The 16,459-nt window shown below is 39.1% G+C and overlaps 1 protein-coding gene across 1 annotated transcript in view; it reads right to left on the bottom strand.

Moving 5' to 3' along the window:
• The window catches only part of PRKDC (protein kinase, DNA-activated, catalytic subunit), an 81,865-nt gene extending 65,549 nt beyond the window's left edge, over positions 1–16,316 (bottom strand). The window contains exons 1-19 of the mRNA XM_057397750.1: positions 16,175–16,316; positions 15,495–15,571; positions 15,041–15,133; positions 14,140–14,214; positions 13,273–13,381; positions 11,701–11,813; positions 10,935–11,034; positions 10,362–10,417; positions 10,242–10,272; positions 9,066–9,223; positions 8,714–8,860; positions 7,033–7,197; positions 5,875–6,043; positions 4,746–4,795; positions 3,475–3,609; positions 3,055–3,204; positions 2,489–2,604; positions 645–804; positions 104–190 (exon numbers count right to left, since the gene is read on the bottom strand). Coding sequence (XP_057253733.1) covers positions 104–190; positions 645–804; positions 2,489–2,604; positions 3,055–3,204; positions 3,475–3,609; positions 4,746–4,795; positions 5,875–6,043; positions 7,033–7,197; positions 8,714–8,860; positions 9,066–9,223; positions 10,242–10,272; positions 10,362–10,417; positions 10,935–11,034; positions 11,701–11,813; positions 13,273–13,381; positions 14,140–14,214; positions 15,041–15,133; positions 15,495–15,571; positions 16,175–16,316 — 2,133 coding nt within the window. The remainder of the gene's footprint in view (positions 1–103; positions 191–644; positions 805–2,488; positions 2,605–3,054; positions 3,205–3,474; positions 3,610–4,745; positions 4,796–5,874; positions 6,044–7,032; positions 7,198–8,713; positions 8,861–9,065; positions 9,224–10,241; positions 10,273–10,361; positions 10,418–10,934; positions 11,035–11,700; positions 11,814–13,272; positions 13,382–14,139; positions 14,215–15,040; positions 15,134–15,494; positions 15,572–16,174) is intronic.
• Positions 16,317–16,459: the final 143 nt, after the last annotated feature.

Genomic DNA, 16,459 nt, shown 5'->3' on the forward strand with positions numbered 1-16,459 from the left:
GCTGAAATACTTCTATCACAGATGCAAGATTTCTCAGAAGACAAAATTTTGATTATGTGTGTTTATATTCTGACTAAGAGAGTTTGCTAGCAAAATAACTTACCTCTTTTCCAAACTTTACAAACAGTGCAAAGCAAGAGCTCTTTTCTGGGTCTTCAGGACATGTTTTGAGACTCCTCGGACTGACACTCTACCAACAGAAATCACAAGTCAAGAGCATTAAAAAACTGTAGTACACAGTACAAACATGCAGCAAAAGTTCAAGTCAGAATACATACATCACTGTCCAATATGACACTAGCTTCAGTGAAAACTTGAAACGTATGTCTGTTTCTTCAGACCTTAGAAACTACCATTAATAAAGTGCACTGAGGATCTGCTTTTTGGAACAGACTTAATATTACTCAAGTAAGACATGTATGACTGAAAATATGACGAGGATGGTGTCTCTTCAGAAACTGGGCTTCTAGCATAATTTTTTTTTTATGTGCTTGTAACTAGAGGCATAGGATGCTATAAACATTTGAAACAACTGGGTAACAGTTTCAATGAACTATTTTCCATAGTGCCTAAGAGAGTATATATAAAGGAATGTACCACTGTCAATACAACGCTACCCCTCCATCAGGGAAAAGAGATCTCACCTCAAAATATTTTATTTTCTTGGCAATTTTCATTGTAACAGAAAGCAGCTTATAGAATCCACTAATAAGAGGTAGTCTCGTTGAATGTGTAATAAGCTCATAACCAAAGGAATATACCCAAGGGTTAAAGTATTCAACATGCTTCTCTGGAAGTATCTCTCTAAAACAGAAAACATATGGGGAGTGGAGTGTGAAGAAACTCAATAAAACATTTCATTTTTTTTCCAAGCTTTCACATTGGTAGAAGAAAGAGAAGCATTGCCATAAGAGAACAGCTCCAGAGACAGTGAGGAACTAATTACATGCTGCCTTCTAAGGCAAGCACAGGAAGAATACCTTTTTCTGCTTTACAGTGCAAAGCCATCTCTGCCTCATTGTATCTTAACTACTGATTTTATACAAACACATATACTCACATATCACACTTCATTACTGCAGTATTGTGAGGGGAAATCAACTGGACCTTCACAGGCAAACAATGCTGTTACCTTTCACTTCATGCCTAAATACTACTCTATGAAGACTGTGCTTCTGGTTTCTGAAGTATTTAGGATATATGGTCAGTACGATACCTGAGTGGTATCACTCAGGGATCGGTGTTGGGACCAGTCTTGTTTAACATCTTTGTCGTTGACATGGACAGTGGGATTGAGTGCGCCCTCAGCAAGTGTGCTGATGACACCAAGCTGTGTGGTTGATATGCTGGAGGGAAGGAATGCTATCCAGAGGGACCCTGACACACTTGTGAGGTGGGCTGATGCCAGCCTCATGAAGTTTAACCATGCCAAGTGCAAGGTCCTACACCTGGGTCGGAATAATCCCAGGCACAGCTGCAGGTTGGGCAGAGAAGAGATTCAGAGCAGCCCTGTGGAGAAGGACTTGGAGGTGTTGGTTGATGAGAAAAATGAACATGAGCCGGCTTCAGTGTGTGCTCGCAGCCCAGAAAGCCAACTGCATCCTGGGCTGCATCGGAAAGAGCGTGACCAGCAGGTCAAAGGAGGTGATCCTGCCCCTTTACTCTGCTCTGCTCTTGTGAGACCTCACTTGGAATATTGTGGGCAGTTCTGGTGTCCTCAACATAAAAAGGACATGGAACTGTTGGAACAAGTCCAGGGGAGGGCCACGAGGATCACTGGGGACTGGAGCACCTCCCTTATGAAGACAGGCTGAGAAAGGTGGGGCTGTTCAGCCTGGAGAAGAGAAGGCTGCGTGGAGACCTCATAGCAGCCTTCCAGTATATGGAGGGGGCCTATAGGGATGCTGGGGAGGGACTCCTCATTAGGGACTGTAGTGATAGGACAAGGGGTAACGGGTTAAAACTTAAACAGGGGAAGTTTAGATTTGATATAAGGAAGAAATTCTTTACTGTAAGGGTGGTGAGGCACTGAAATGGGCTGCCCAGGGAGGTTGTGAATGCTCCATCCCTGGCAGTGTTCAAGACCAGGTTGGAGGAAGCCTTGGGTGGTATGGTTTAGTGTGAGGTGTCCCTGCCCATGGCAGGAGGCTAGGAACTAGATGATCTTAAGGTCGTTTCCAACCCTAACTATTCTATGATTCTATGATATCAAAACATATAGCATACACTGAAAGACAAATGCACCTGAATAAAGAAAGTGAATTACTTGTCTCCTGTACTCTTAAAACAAAAAAACTTGAGCTGATGAGCTATTATGTTTTTACCTATGACCCAGGTATCTGAAACACTGTCTCCCTGTTAATCACCTTGTGCATTCTGAAATACAGAATAACGTCCCAAATCAGAAGTAGCCACCTTAAATAAATCTCACTTCAAATTTTTTCCAATTATTTCGTGACTTCTAAGTTACATAAAAACATATTAATACCTGCAGAACTCCACTAGATTTATAAAGGCAATAAAGTCTGTCGGCTTTGTTGGTTGAAGGTTTGAAGCAGGGTCAGAAGTAGGCCCAATCAAAGCACTGCCAGTTTCATTTTCATCCTGAAAATAAATATATTGAAGTGAGAACACTGGATCTGTGACAACACAGAAAGCACTTACACTTTTTTCCCAGATAAACAGTCTGTCTCTTCTTTTTCTAGCTGCTACTACCTGTCTGACACAAAGGACACTGGCACATCAATGATCTGAAAACATAGTAAGAGATCCTGGCTTCTAAAGAGAAAGCAAGTACAAAGATGAAAAGCACTAGATGCGAGAGCAGGGAGTCCAAAGTAATAGATTCTGTGAACTTGTACTAATTCTGACGTTTCCATCTCCTAGCACTGCTATGCAACATTCAGGAATATGACTTAAAACATCTTGTTTAGTACAAATATTACTTCAAGGACACTACAAGTTGCTATCTAAGCATAATGAAAAGAAAACAGGGAATGTGATTTTGGTTCCCCTACAGCAGCAGGAATTAATGGACAAGTCCTCAGGTCTCACCTGCTCATTGACATCCAGTTTCTGAACAGTCAGGTCCAATTTCTCAATAATCTTCAAAATAGATTTTATAAATTCATCATATAGCAAGCGATTCAGGGACTGCAGTGATGAATTTGTAGTAAGAAAGTTTTCATCTTCAAAACCACAATCCTTTGCAGGAGGAAAAAAGTTCACGTTTCAAAACTCCAATGACAATTATTTCTTGTACTTATAAACCAAGATTTGATTGATCTAGAGAATCCAGCTTTCTCAGCTATGGAAGCCTAAATTTATGCTTGTTTTAGTCATTTATCAGCCACAGAATACAATTAAAGAGTAATTCTATAGCATGACATTTGGAAAAAATCTAGGGTTAGAAAAGCAGTGATAAGCCTCAGGACTATGTTTCCTTTAGTATTTCCATGTTAACTATGCTTTTACCTTCATTGTGTCACAGTTCAGTAGATTTCTGAAGAGATATAAATAGTCCTTATACATTGGTACTTTCCATCTCCCTGTCCCAACCTCTCCATCTTCACGGGATTCTTCTGATCCAGTTTCTTTTCCAAAAGAACCCTGAAAGAACACAGTTCTTTAAAGAATTGTGGTGGTTGACCATGTCTGGATGCCAGGTGCCCATGAAGTCACCCTATCACTCCCTTCCTCAGCAGCATATGAGGGCTGAAAATAAGATAGAAAGAACTTGTGGGCTGAGATAAACACAGTTTAATAAAGCAAGGTCCATGCACGGAAGCAAGGGAGAACAAAAGACTTTTCTCTGCTTCCCATCTGCAATGTCCAGCCACTGCTGGGAAGCAGGGCTTCAGCAGGAGTATTGGTTGTCCCAGAAGACAAATAAAATAACAGTGGATGTCACTTCCCTCCTCCTCCTCTTTTCCCCCATCTTCTTATTGCTAAGCAGACCTCATATGGCATGGAATATCCCTTTGGTCAGTCTGGGCCCTGGCTATGTCCTCTTTCGAAACACAAGTGTGTGTGTGTGGGATGTTTGAGAGGGCAGCCTTGATGCTCTGCAAGCACTGCTCAGCAGTGGCCAAAACAGTGGTGTGTTATGAATACCTTTCCAGCTACAAATACAAGCACAGCACTATAATGGCTGCTATGGGGAAAACTAACTCCATCTCAGCCAAATCCCAATACAACTGTGTAAGTGTCTACCTGCCCAAGCTAGAACAGAATGTAAAATTACTTCTGCCAACAAGAAATGCTTAGCTTTCTCATTTAGCCAGTCTGACAAGAACACAAACTAACTAGCTCCTTTCAAAAATCTCTAAAGCTCTTCTACTTCTAGTGGTTACTTGAGAAGCTCTATAGTTATCTGGCTGCCTAGGATTAAGAAGCTTTAACATCCTCCCTTAACGTTCAGTACAACTTTTAACATGTCCAAAATTTGCTAACCTGGAAGAAAGTTGGATGACCTTAATTACAACCTACTTTGTTAAAGACAACACAATCAAACAAGAACTGTAGAGAACAAAAGTCTATTTCCTGTCATTTTTTCCATTCAGTACAAAAGCCACGTCCTCATTATGTGGATCACAGACTAATAGCAAGTGAGCCACAATTCAAACTGGGCAGCACCATTTTTGCTTCTTTGGGCCTTCCCCTTTTTACTGGGCTACATCAACAAGTACTGGAATGTGTTCTCTAGGAATTTAGATCAAATAAGTATGTTTAAACAGCCATTTTACCTTTGAAAATGTGATTGGCTTGGAGAAAATTCTGATTAATCCCTGATGCACTGAAACAAACAAACAAAAATACATTTCCTGAGCAGACTTAAAGAGGCACAGCATCCGTATCACTCACTATGTTAAAAATGAATTTTCTCTTTTCTATATTCTGTCATGATGAGGGAGAGGAAAAAGAATACAATTGATCCTTTAAGGACAAATATAGCCAAAATCAGAGGAATTATTCTAGGATGTTTCACAGGGAACCAGTTTTGAACTTGCTTCTTACTACTTTCTTTCAATACTGCTTTGATCTTTTCCTGACTCTGAAAGCAGTGATGACCACGGCATTGCCCATAATGCCCATACTGAAAAAGGCAACAACTCCCAGTAACTCTAACAGGCATGGACTTAGGACCTCCATTCTGGCATGGTGGTTGAGTGCACTGCATCCCAAACCAAGAACATAGAAAACAATGAAAATGCCACAACAGAGAAAAGCCACAGAAAATAACTGAAATAAAATTAAAATAACTTCTGAAAGTCATTATAATAAAATGTCAGCATGCTGGAGGCTACTGGAATTGTCAGGTCCCAGTGTTGACATTATTACATTTGCAGGACTTTATCTCATTAACTTCATACTTGGAATTTTCTCTTTTTCTATGTACAAGTTCCAGATCATAGAAAGATTTCATTTCTAACACAGATAACGCTCACCCTCATTTCTGTGAAATTTTGTAGGGGTAAGTGAAATGGTATTGAACAGAGCTTTGTACATTTTTCTGTGAAATCCCCTTCTCCCCATAATCCTTCAGAGCAGGAACATAAATCTTTATGTTCAAAAAGATTTTCACAAAAATATACCCTGTTGCCCTTGGTGACAGCCACTGCATCATCCAAAACAGTTGTTCAACATATTACTTGAATGATTTAACAATGGATATTGGAAAAAAAAAAACATGAGAACCCTAAATCTCCATTATTAGAAGATGGGAAAAGGTTTATCTCTGACCCCAAATGGCTATTCCACGTATCTCTCTTACAATCAGTTAAACATTTTAGGACAAAAAAAAAAAAGATCCAAACAAAAAAGACTCCATGACCCCACCAAAAACCCACAACAAAGTTAATGTGACAGACTCACCCACAGTGCTAACAAAACTCCAGAGAACTGGACCTTTTCCTGAGAGGGCGAGAAATATCTTTATTATAGATCTGCAACAGACTACCTGCATTTTTTCACTGTACTGTGGAAAGCTGTTGATCTGCAGCACAACTAGATGTTCAAGAACTGGTGTGTATACTTCAGGAATCTAGAATAAATAGAAAACAAAACATCCATCATGCAAAGCCAACGATTATAACTCAGTATCAATGTGAAGAATTATGCTAAATTATTTCATATTTATCCATTTCAAATTTACAATTCTTTGTCATGACCCATCCGAGAATAATAAAACACTTAGCAAGTGAATACATCTTAGATGTAAAAAAAAAAACAAAACAACAACCACCAACCAAAACTAAACCAACCAATCAAAAAAAACCAACAAAACAAAACCACCAAAAAATCCCAACCAACCAACAACAACAAAAAAAACAACCCCAACAAACCAAACCGAACACGCACAATAATAAAATTTCCTGGAACACATTATGGAAAGTAGCTCCTGGATAGATTAGTGCTTCAGTGGAACCAGTTTTAAGCTTCTTTAGAAAAGCACCAATTTACTTAAACAATAATAACACAGCTGTATAATCTGCTAATCCTTAACAATCTGAGTACAGAATATAGGTGAAAGTCTCTTCTCTGCCCCAACCTTGCTTCCCAGATCCAGCTAGGATCCAGAAAGCTCTCATCAGAACACACACAGCATTGCATGAGAAGAAAATCAAAGTAACAGCTCTTAGAACACTCTAAGTATTAGTACTGAAAGAAAAAGCAGCAACATTGTGGAATAAACACATAAAAAGAAGGGTAAGGCTCAGTCCAAATAAATACCTTCACCCACAAAAAATAGAAAACTGTTCATAGTTAGCTATCATTACATAACTGGTTTTCATTACAATGCACTGAAGTATTTTATTTAGTATGTTCTGTGCATTTTTTTTTTTTCAAATAAAATCCAATAAAGCATTCCCCTAGTAATTCTTCCCATGCCCTAGGAGCTAAATGTCATCGTATTTCAGCTAAAAAAAAAAAAACACACCTTCTGTCACTGGTTCACAGGTACTACCTCATTACACATCTCTACCTGTATTACAAAACCAAGATGACTGGTACTTTAAATACTCCACTTACTGTATCTATATGGAATATCACACTTGCAATGGACTGGAGGAAACTTGGTAACTGATACAGATGGTCATCTATTGTTTCTGCTTCTGTGAGGTACATTTGCTTACAACGCTGAAGGAGCTCAACATACATGTCGTCAACATCCTTAGAATGTATAGCTTTACAGGGCTTACAGGAGAGAAAATAAAATCCCGATTTCACAACTCTGAACAGTCAAGCAAACATATGCTGTAGCACTAAACCCTAGCCAAGTCTTCACTGAATCGTAGTAAGAATCATCTATTTTTTCCAGGAACGCAACATATCTGAATAAATTAGGTATTCCACTTTCTACATGTATTAGAAACATCGTACCTGCAATGAACTAAAATAACAGTTGATTGATGAAATTCAATTTACTGTAAGAGTACTTGAACTTCCAGTGTCATGATTCAAATCTAGTCAGAAATGCATGGAGCTTGGCTGCAAATATCTTATGTATGGCACTGTGGATAATAGTACTCACTTATATTTTGACCTAGCTGAATAAAAATATGAAGTGGCTGATCTTAATGTGGATTAACCAATTATCATCCACTACTATTTAACATTTAACCCAGCAGCATGAGTTCTGAACTTTCATTGCACTGGGATCTGTATAGATGATACAGACTACTCTTAAACTAATGAAGTGGTGGTAAGCACCACAAACAGTACTACAGGATTATGCCATGATGCTTCAGGATTTCTATTGAATGATTTATAAATCACAGTGTTTAGCACAAACTAGGACAAAAATAAATCTTTATGAAAAGAAACCAGGAACCAGGTCACAGGCAAGAACTATAGTAGGGAACTGCCCATGGAAAAAGAATGGACTGATTTAGGTAATTACAAAATACAAGAGTTAGGCTAAAGTTTGAACCTAGTCTGGCTAAAAACATGCTGACAAAATTAAGACTATCCATTTATCATTTGTAGAACCATAAGTATCAATTTATTTCAGTGATTAGAAAGTAAAAGAAATGTTCTGTCGTGAAACTGAATCAATCACTGAACTTGTGTTTAGTTTAAGGCCACTACTTGCAGTAGCAGCAAGACTCCACTGCCTCACAACCTAGCATCTGATGCTTGGCCAAGATTTGGTCTAAACATGCTAGCAACTATTAGTGTGTCTTAACATATTAAAGATTTGTAAGTATTGGAGCCTAAGGATCCCTTTTTCCTGTTAAAATTTGCGGTATTATTGTCAGTGTTTATATTATGCAATTTTAATTAACTTATTTTGTTTTGTAATGAGATATTTTAACATGTTTTTTCAATTCAGTAATTTGATATATGTCATTTTTTCTGGAAACAATACCTATAACACAATTCCTTTCTAGCTCATGTCACAGAACAAAGCAAATGCACTCTGCTCTAAAGGCAGCAAAAAGAGAAGATTCAGCTAGTAACCAGCTAGACTATCACATTTCCTAACCTACTCTAAAAAATCTTAATACACATCGACAGTGCTCCCGCTAAAGTCAGTGTGCATGTCAATGATTTTCAACCAGTGTCACTAATGAAGTTCAACACTTAATACAGAAACATAAGCATTCCCTATGTAATAAGCTGTCTAGAGTTGTAAAAGGAATGGTATATGAATCCTAGCTTTAAATCCATTCAATATGGGCCTTTATCAGAACAAGTTTCCTGCACATACTGCTGCAAAAAGCCCATATCCACGAATGGCAATAGATAACTCTTTGTTGCTTGAATCCATTCTTCTGATGATTGCATAGAACTGCTCCATGAAGAACTGCAACTTGCTCTTGTGTAGCTCTGCATCCTTAGCTACTATTAAAGACATCTGTAAAGCAGAAGCAAAAAATTCAGCATTTCCAGAAACACGAAAAAAGCCACCAAAAATTACAGTACGTCTTAAAAGATACCTAGCACTTCAAGCAATTATTTATTAATCAGATTCACCAAACTTCTAAGCACCAAGTACTCCCACTATTTCAAGAAATTTAACTTTCCTTTAGTGTCAAGAGATCCCGGTGAAGTTACAGTACCTGCTTGAGGAATGAATCTAGCGCCGAATGACTGGCTTTCTTCAGGTCCTGATTTGCATGGCCACACCATTTACACATTGTTTCAAAAAGGGTGACATAATTGTCCAGGAGCAAGGCACCAAACTGAGCAGCATGCCAGCTGAACAACTGTAAACCAGCTGCAATTTAATAACAATTCTCATTAAAACTCAGTCTTATATTCCACTTTTCAAAACCAGACCAGACTATCAAAGTCCACATTAGGATTTTAGGTAGGTATACCTACAATGACTGGAGGGTGAAAAATGTATTCTTCTAGCCAGTATGGTATCAGTATTCAAACATTAAGAACTTAAGCATTAAAACAACCCCCCAAAATCCTATTTAATGTACACCATTATGGAAAGCACAGCTGTGTTCCCAAGTAATTTACATTAACAGTGAAAAAGAAAGGGAGCGATTCTGCTGGTTACAAATAATAATAATCACACAGTTCACAAAGATTTGGTTTCTGTGGTCATGATTATGCTCAGGTCCCCTTCTCCACCAAACTGTGATACAGACAAATAAAGAACTCGGAATAAAGGTCATTTCACAACCCCAAAGACAAGCATAAATGAAATTTCAAGACCCTTCATGAATTAGCTGGGGGAGAGCAAAGTATCTTTAAAGAGGGTTTTAGCCTTCACAGTTGCCATGGGCCTAGTACCCAAACGTTGCATTTTTGCAATTTCTGCATAAACCACTCACATTTCACAGGCCAATTTCTCATTTTCTTAATGAAATTCATTTGTTCCTAATTTCCTTCACCATCCAGTGAAATTACCCTTCTATTTCTATTTTTTCCTTTAACCCCATCTTTTTCTTTTCTCCTAATTTGCTGTATGATATCTGTCTTATTTCTACCCCTACGATGATTCCTCTCTCATATGAAGATTTTGTACTACTCCTGAAGGGAAAATGGCATCAAGTGTAATGCTGTTGTTCATTGGCTCACTAGACCTTGCCTAGTTTAACCAAATACACATTTAACTCTTGAGACTCCAACTTAAGGTACACCAGCTTTGCCCCCTGATGAGTTTAGAAGATTGAAGAATAGAGCCACCTGAAGACAGCCAGTAGAGAATAAATGACAGGAGACACCATTGTATGTATGGTATCCACCTCAACACGAACCAAATTAATTTGCAGTCTTACCCAGATGTACTGCATATCGCTTCTGATCAACCTGTAATACCAGAAAAGGTTTGTCATGTGATTTATTCTTCATCAGGGCTGATCCATTTATGTGGAACAATTTGCATGTGGCAGGTTTACCTGTGGGTTGATTGCCTTCATTGCAAAATCAAAAATCTCTTTTGCCGTCTGAGGATCTGTGAAACAATCCAATAATGAGTATTTTGCTATTGAGACACAAGAGGTAGAGTGAAGACAAAGATATTTTTATCCAAAGCTTGGCATGCAGAAGCAATATAGGAAAGCTTTACATACATCATTCTAAGAGGCAGAGATGCTTTTTTATGGAATACTTTAAAATTGAATTGTATGTGTATATGCACTGATTCTTCCAAATACCCATGTTTTAACAGACATGGATTTCTAAGGGAAACACATTTCTCTATACACCACATTCCAGCTCAGCTGCCCAATCTCTGATTGAAAACAGCACTTCCACATTTATGTACACAAACACACTGAGGAAGCCACTCCACACTAACACAGACTACAAGAACCATGTAGTTCGACAGGCCTTGCTTTTGCATAAACTATCTGCCAGTAGGGAAATTTTCATTCTGAGTTCACAGAATGAAACAGCACTGTTTCCTGGCAGTGTAATGACTAAAATATATAAAATTGTATAACTGTCTTTCACACAGAGTAAGACCATACCTTCGTCCACAGATTTGGTAAAATTGTACATGAGTGCAACCAGTCCCCTCAGACATCCTGCTACAACAGGTAGCTTGGGTCCCCTTGTAGTTGATGTCATCTAAAAAAATAGGGAATTGAAAAAAAACATTATTCTGAAGCTAAAATGAATTTACACCAAGGCTTCCCAGTTCCTAGAAGTGTAGATAAAATAACATATTACAACTTAATATGGTGACGTCAGCACCTAACTTTATGAACACAAGTCCACAGAAACATCTCCTACTCAGTTTCATATCATTTGGGAAAGAGATTAACTACAGAAGCATAAGAAATCCTTTGAAAAGCATAAAACATGTTCCACCAAGATCAACCATAGGAAATTTTAGATAGCACACCATAATGTCTTAAAAGTGCAGAATACAGTAAAGTTCAGCAGAAGTGTGATATTTACCTGAAGTGCAAAGATTCTGTAGCTAGTAGAAACCAAAACAGAACTACTAATGCATGGCAATATGACTTTTCTTAGGCACTACCACAGTGAAAACCACATGCCACCTTTTCTCAGAGTAAACTAGTTAATTTGCTGTCACTGACGGCCTTGAATTTTTACTTTGAAAGCTTCTCAAAACCAGAGAACAAACTTCAACAGAAGCATTTATGACTGTCCAGTTAAATCCCTACAAATTGTACTAGTTACAATAGTATTCCAATATACAGTGCCACACACATCAAAGGGAAAAAAACCAAAGCAATGCAAGAGTCTAAAAAGACATTTCAATCGTACCTGTGTTTTAAGCTCTCCCAGATAAGCTCGGAATAGTTTTTCAGAGTTGTTAATCATTTCACTAGGCTGGACCTCTCCCAAAACTCCCAAAAGCTCATAAATCTTCTCCAGTACTAAAAAGTTATTTAATATTATTAAATATTAATTACTGAAGTCGTTACTTTGACATTTCCATTGCATTTCCTATGTAACTTGCAACCATGAAAAAACATCCCTGTTGGTTTAATTTTAATTGGTGATCAGCATGGCAGAAAGGCAGCTCTTTATCATGTACACAGATATATATATATATATATACCTACATCCTGTGATGCGAGGTGCATCCTCCTCTCACATTAAAACACATGTACTTCTTTCAAACAAGGCTTAGAAATCTGATTAAAGGTCATATCCACTGAGGAAGCATATACCACTAAACCAGCTCCTGGCCTTAAGGTTATGCTGAGTCTTTTAAGTACCACCACAGTTAAGGCCAATAGCTAGCAGAAACTTAGGCCTGAGTTCAGACTGAAGGGTTCTATGCAGGCACAGCAAGTTTTGCAAGGGTTAGACCTGTCAAACCAAGATTTCAGCTGCAACTAGCTAAGAAGATCAAATTAGAGCTCATATTAGTATGCTTAACATCATAAATAACATGATTAAGCAAGGGAGGAACTGATGAGCTCATATTAGGGGTGACTGATGCAGCAGCTCTCTCAGTAAAACTGCAGCTCTGAGGACATAACTGGGCAGGTATGGAATAAGGTTACAAAGAGCTTTAGAATCACTGAATCATTCAGGTTGGAAAAGACCTTTAAGATCATTGAGTCCAACAGTCAACCTAACACTGCCAAGTCCACCACTAAACCATGTCCCTAAGTGCCACATCTATGGGTCTTTTAAATACTTCCAGGGATGGTGACTCCACCACTGCCCTGGGCAGCCTTTTCCAATGCTTGACCACCCTTTCTGTGAAGAAAATTTTCCTAATAGCCGATTTAAACCTCCCTCAGCACAGCTTGAGGCTGTTACCTCTTGTCCTACCGCTTGCTGGAAGAAGAGACCGACCCCCACCTCACTACTGTAGAGAGCGACAAGGTCTCCCCCTGAGCCTCCTTTTCTCCAGGCTAAACATCCCCAGTTTCCTCAGCCACTCCTCATCAGACTTGGGCTCCAGGCTCTTCACCAGCTTTGCTGCCCTTCTCTGGATGCACTCCAGCACCTTAGTGTCTCTCTTGTAGAGTGGCCCAAAACTGAACCAAGCATTCAAGGTGTGGCAGGTACTCTCTTATGTCAGGAATCCTAAACCAGACCTTGGCTTAAATTCAGTATGAACTGCCACAACTAAATGCAGTTACAAGATTTCTCACACGTGTTAGCTCATACATATATACGGGCCTGCGAAGCACCAGCTAACTGCATGATCATGATCAAAAGACCTGAACAAACTTTACTAGCTCCAGAACACCAACAGCTACTATTTTTAAGCACACTTGCCATTGGAATAGCATTTATACATTTTCCTGGGGTATAATGCAACAAAACCTGAGTGCAAATAAAACACAGGTCAGTGGTAGAAAAAGTAAAGCCTACCTGTATCAGAAATTTTACTTTTTATGGCAAGTTCCCCATAAAATTTATTAAATATCTCCCCAATTTTCATTTCTTCCATCAGACAGGAACGCTGTAAACTTCGAAGTAACTACAATAAAAAAATATATAATTTAGGAAAATCATTAATATCGATACTACAATCCTACTTGATCTAAATAAAACCACAGTCCGTATGTGTAACTTCAGCCTAAGTATGCTATTCAATAAAATAGATTTGAGGTGACTGGTCCAGGAAAGAGTACTGGCATGAAATCTACTTTAACAACAAATTACCTTCCTACATATGTATTAATTTTATAGGTTTTAATTTATATTATACATATCATATATAGATCATCTACATGAAAATTACAGACAGTAGATTTTTATATTTATATATAAAAAACCCATGAAAGCACAGGTTTAGCAAGTCTACAGTAGCCTTTATCATACTGTATTTCTCTCCCTGCTGCTATAAAGCAAATCCAAGTCACAGAAAAACTGAGACTGAATAACTCAGAAGGGAGTTTTGGTTTTCATAAAAAAACCTAAGTAGGTACAAAAGCATTTGCAAAACAATGGTTTAATGCATTCTAAGGAAGAATGTTCTGAAATTACTGTCTCAACTGTGTCTTGTGCTAGTAGATTAAGGAACGACATGTTCATATGTGAGCAATCAACTGGAGAAATATTGAAGACAATCTGTTGTAAAGACATATCTCTTACTAACATTTAAATATTACACTACCACTATTCTCTTCCTACTGCAGACTACAGATTTTCTGCATGATGTGGTGTAACCATATTAATACTACAGGTTTTCTACTTTTTTTCTAGAAGCAAGAGATATTTATAAAATGCCTTTACCTTAATCAGGAGTTCCAGAGCTGGGATTTTACATTTTGCTGCTCTCTCTTTTGTGTAAGCACTAATACAAGTTTGCTAGATAGAAAAGAAAATAGAGATTATAATACAAGAAGAGAAAGGAATTCAAAGATAACAATGTATTAATCTACTTCTTCAAAGTATCTGTTCCTAACAAGCTTAAGGTTTTAAAAAAGACTAAAACAATAAAAATGTCCAGTCCCAAAAGTAGCGTCATTGACAACACTGCAGCATAGTCTGACAAAAAAGCAAATCCCAGCTCAAGCAAAGAAAACGCAGTTTCTGAAATAACAGACACACGTAGCAAATTTTCCACTTCTGTACTATCATTCCTTACAATACATAGCTACTGACTTGAGAACAGAAAGTACATTGGTACAGCTGAGCATGTCTATACAGACCAATATTATTCAGCAACCTAAAGTCAAAGAATGTTGGTTTTAGAGGTACTGTATTTTCCACCAATTTCTGTACATATTGCAAAAGTAACAACTTCACAGAAGAATTTTTTAAAAAATATCTAAAGCTAACCACCACCTATAGAAATATTAAGACGTGACACTTTAATTAGTGTGCTTGGTTTGTATAAATAAACTTATAAATATTATTTTCAATATCAAGAACATATTTTCAAAATCAATATCCACTATGTTCTATAAAAAGAAGTTAATTAAGTCTATAGTTGAAGAAACAATTCCACATTTCTTTATTGTATGAATTATCCTTTATGTTCATCAAGTTATTCCAGCTCTAACAAGCACGCTGGACAAGAATAAAGCACACAGGAAGGGGAGAAGGACAGTTATGAATCTGTTAGAGTATGAGATCAAATTATTTCAACCATTTGGCAAAGACCTTTAGGAAACAATTTTCTTTTACCCACCTTAATATGACAGGCATAAGGATGAACTTTGTCACCAATTTTTTCCATAAAGACACAAAGAAACTTCAGTGCTTCTTCCCTGCAATCTCGAAACTGGAAGTTAAAAGAAAAAAACATCTAGTCTTAATACATATAATGTGCTGTTCATCAAGCACTATCTCTACATTTAAAAATTAATGGTTTTAAATTGAAAGAGAGTAGATTTAAACATTAGGAAGAAGTTCTTTACTGTGAGGGTGGTGAGGCACTGCCACAGGCTGCTCAGAGAAGTTGTGGCTGCCTTGTCCCTGGCAGTGTTCAAGGCCAGGCTGGACAGGGCTTGGAGCAACCTGCTCTAGTGGAAAGTGTCCCTACCCATGGCAGGGTAGTTGGAACTAGATTAGCTGTAAAGTCCCTTCCAAACCAAACCATTCTATGACTTTTTTATTATATGAATTAAAGTTTACCAACTTACCTCCTCAATGCCGAGGGACCTGTGGATAAACACGAGTAAGCCATGCTCTTGGGAAAACACGAGGGACAGGTGCAGGGCTGCAGGGAAGCAAACAAACCATGGGCAGTTGGTTTACTTTCTAGAGCAGGCAGAGCTGGAGGGCTTGACACCACTCAGCCCATCACTTTGTGCAGAACGATGCCTTACCCCCTTGGACTGGGCTGATGCTTGTGATCAGAAAAAACACACCTAGACGTGGGTGTTTCTGACCCCCACATGGATGTGAGTATAGGTTCTGTGACTCTGACCTCATGCCAGGGCTGGGGGAAAGCCAACCTGGGCGCAGGTGGGCAGAGAGGGGCATGCACTAGCACTAAAGTGTTTTGAACCAAGGTAAGTGGTTACCTGGGGTAAGAAACTGCCCCTCCCCCGAAATGAAGCATTTTACATCAGGACAGCAGCCCTCAAATGTCGAGTGAAGAACTGAGGGATGGCAAGGCCATCCCCCAGGACCACGGGTCTGATGCACTGTGTAACCACTACCGCCCCCCCAACCCCCCCATTAGCGATCCCTCCCCAAGACGAGGGGGTGTTTCGAAGCTAATACAGAGCGTACGGCCGGGCAGGCCCCGCACACGGCCCCACTCAGAGCCCCTGAAGCACCCCTGTCCCCTCGCCCGCCCCGGGGCCCGAGTGCGCACCCTGCTCGTCACTCTCCAGGCTGGTGAGACAGGTCTCGCCCAGGCTGCGGAGGAGGGTATATCCATGCAGGGCGGCGCTGGTAGCATCACTAGGCTGCAGGCAACGGTGTAGCTGGAGCAAATACTCATGGACACCCACCATCCTGCCCCAGCCCCGCCGCGGGCGGCCCAACAAAAACACGCGCTGTGGCGTTGTGACTGGTAAACTCGGAGGAAGGAGAAGAGTGGGTAGACCTCAGCCACACCATTCAGAGCGGAGGGAGGCAGCACGATCGTCTAACGGCC

The sequence above is a fragment of the Pezoporus wallicus genome, unplaced genomic scaffold (genome assembly GCF_028554395.1).
Source record: "Pezoporus wallicus isolate ANWC-B61680 ecotype Strahan unplaced genomic scaffold, APGP_CSIRO_Pwel_v1 contig_227, whole genome shotgun sequence".
Taxonomy (NCBI): domain Eukaryota; kingdom Metazoa; phylum Chordata; class Aves; order Psittaciformes; family Psittacidae; genus Pezoporus; species Pezoporus wallicus.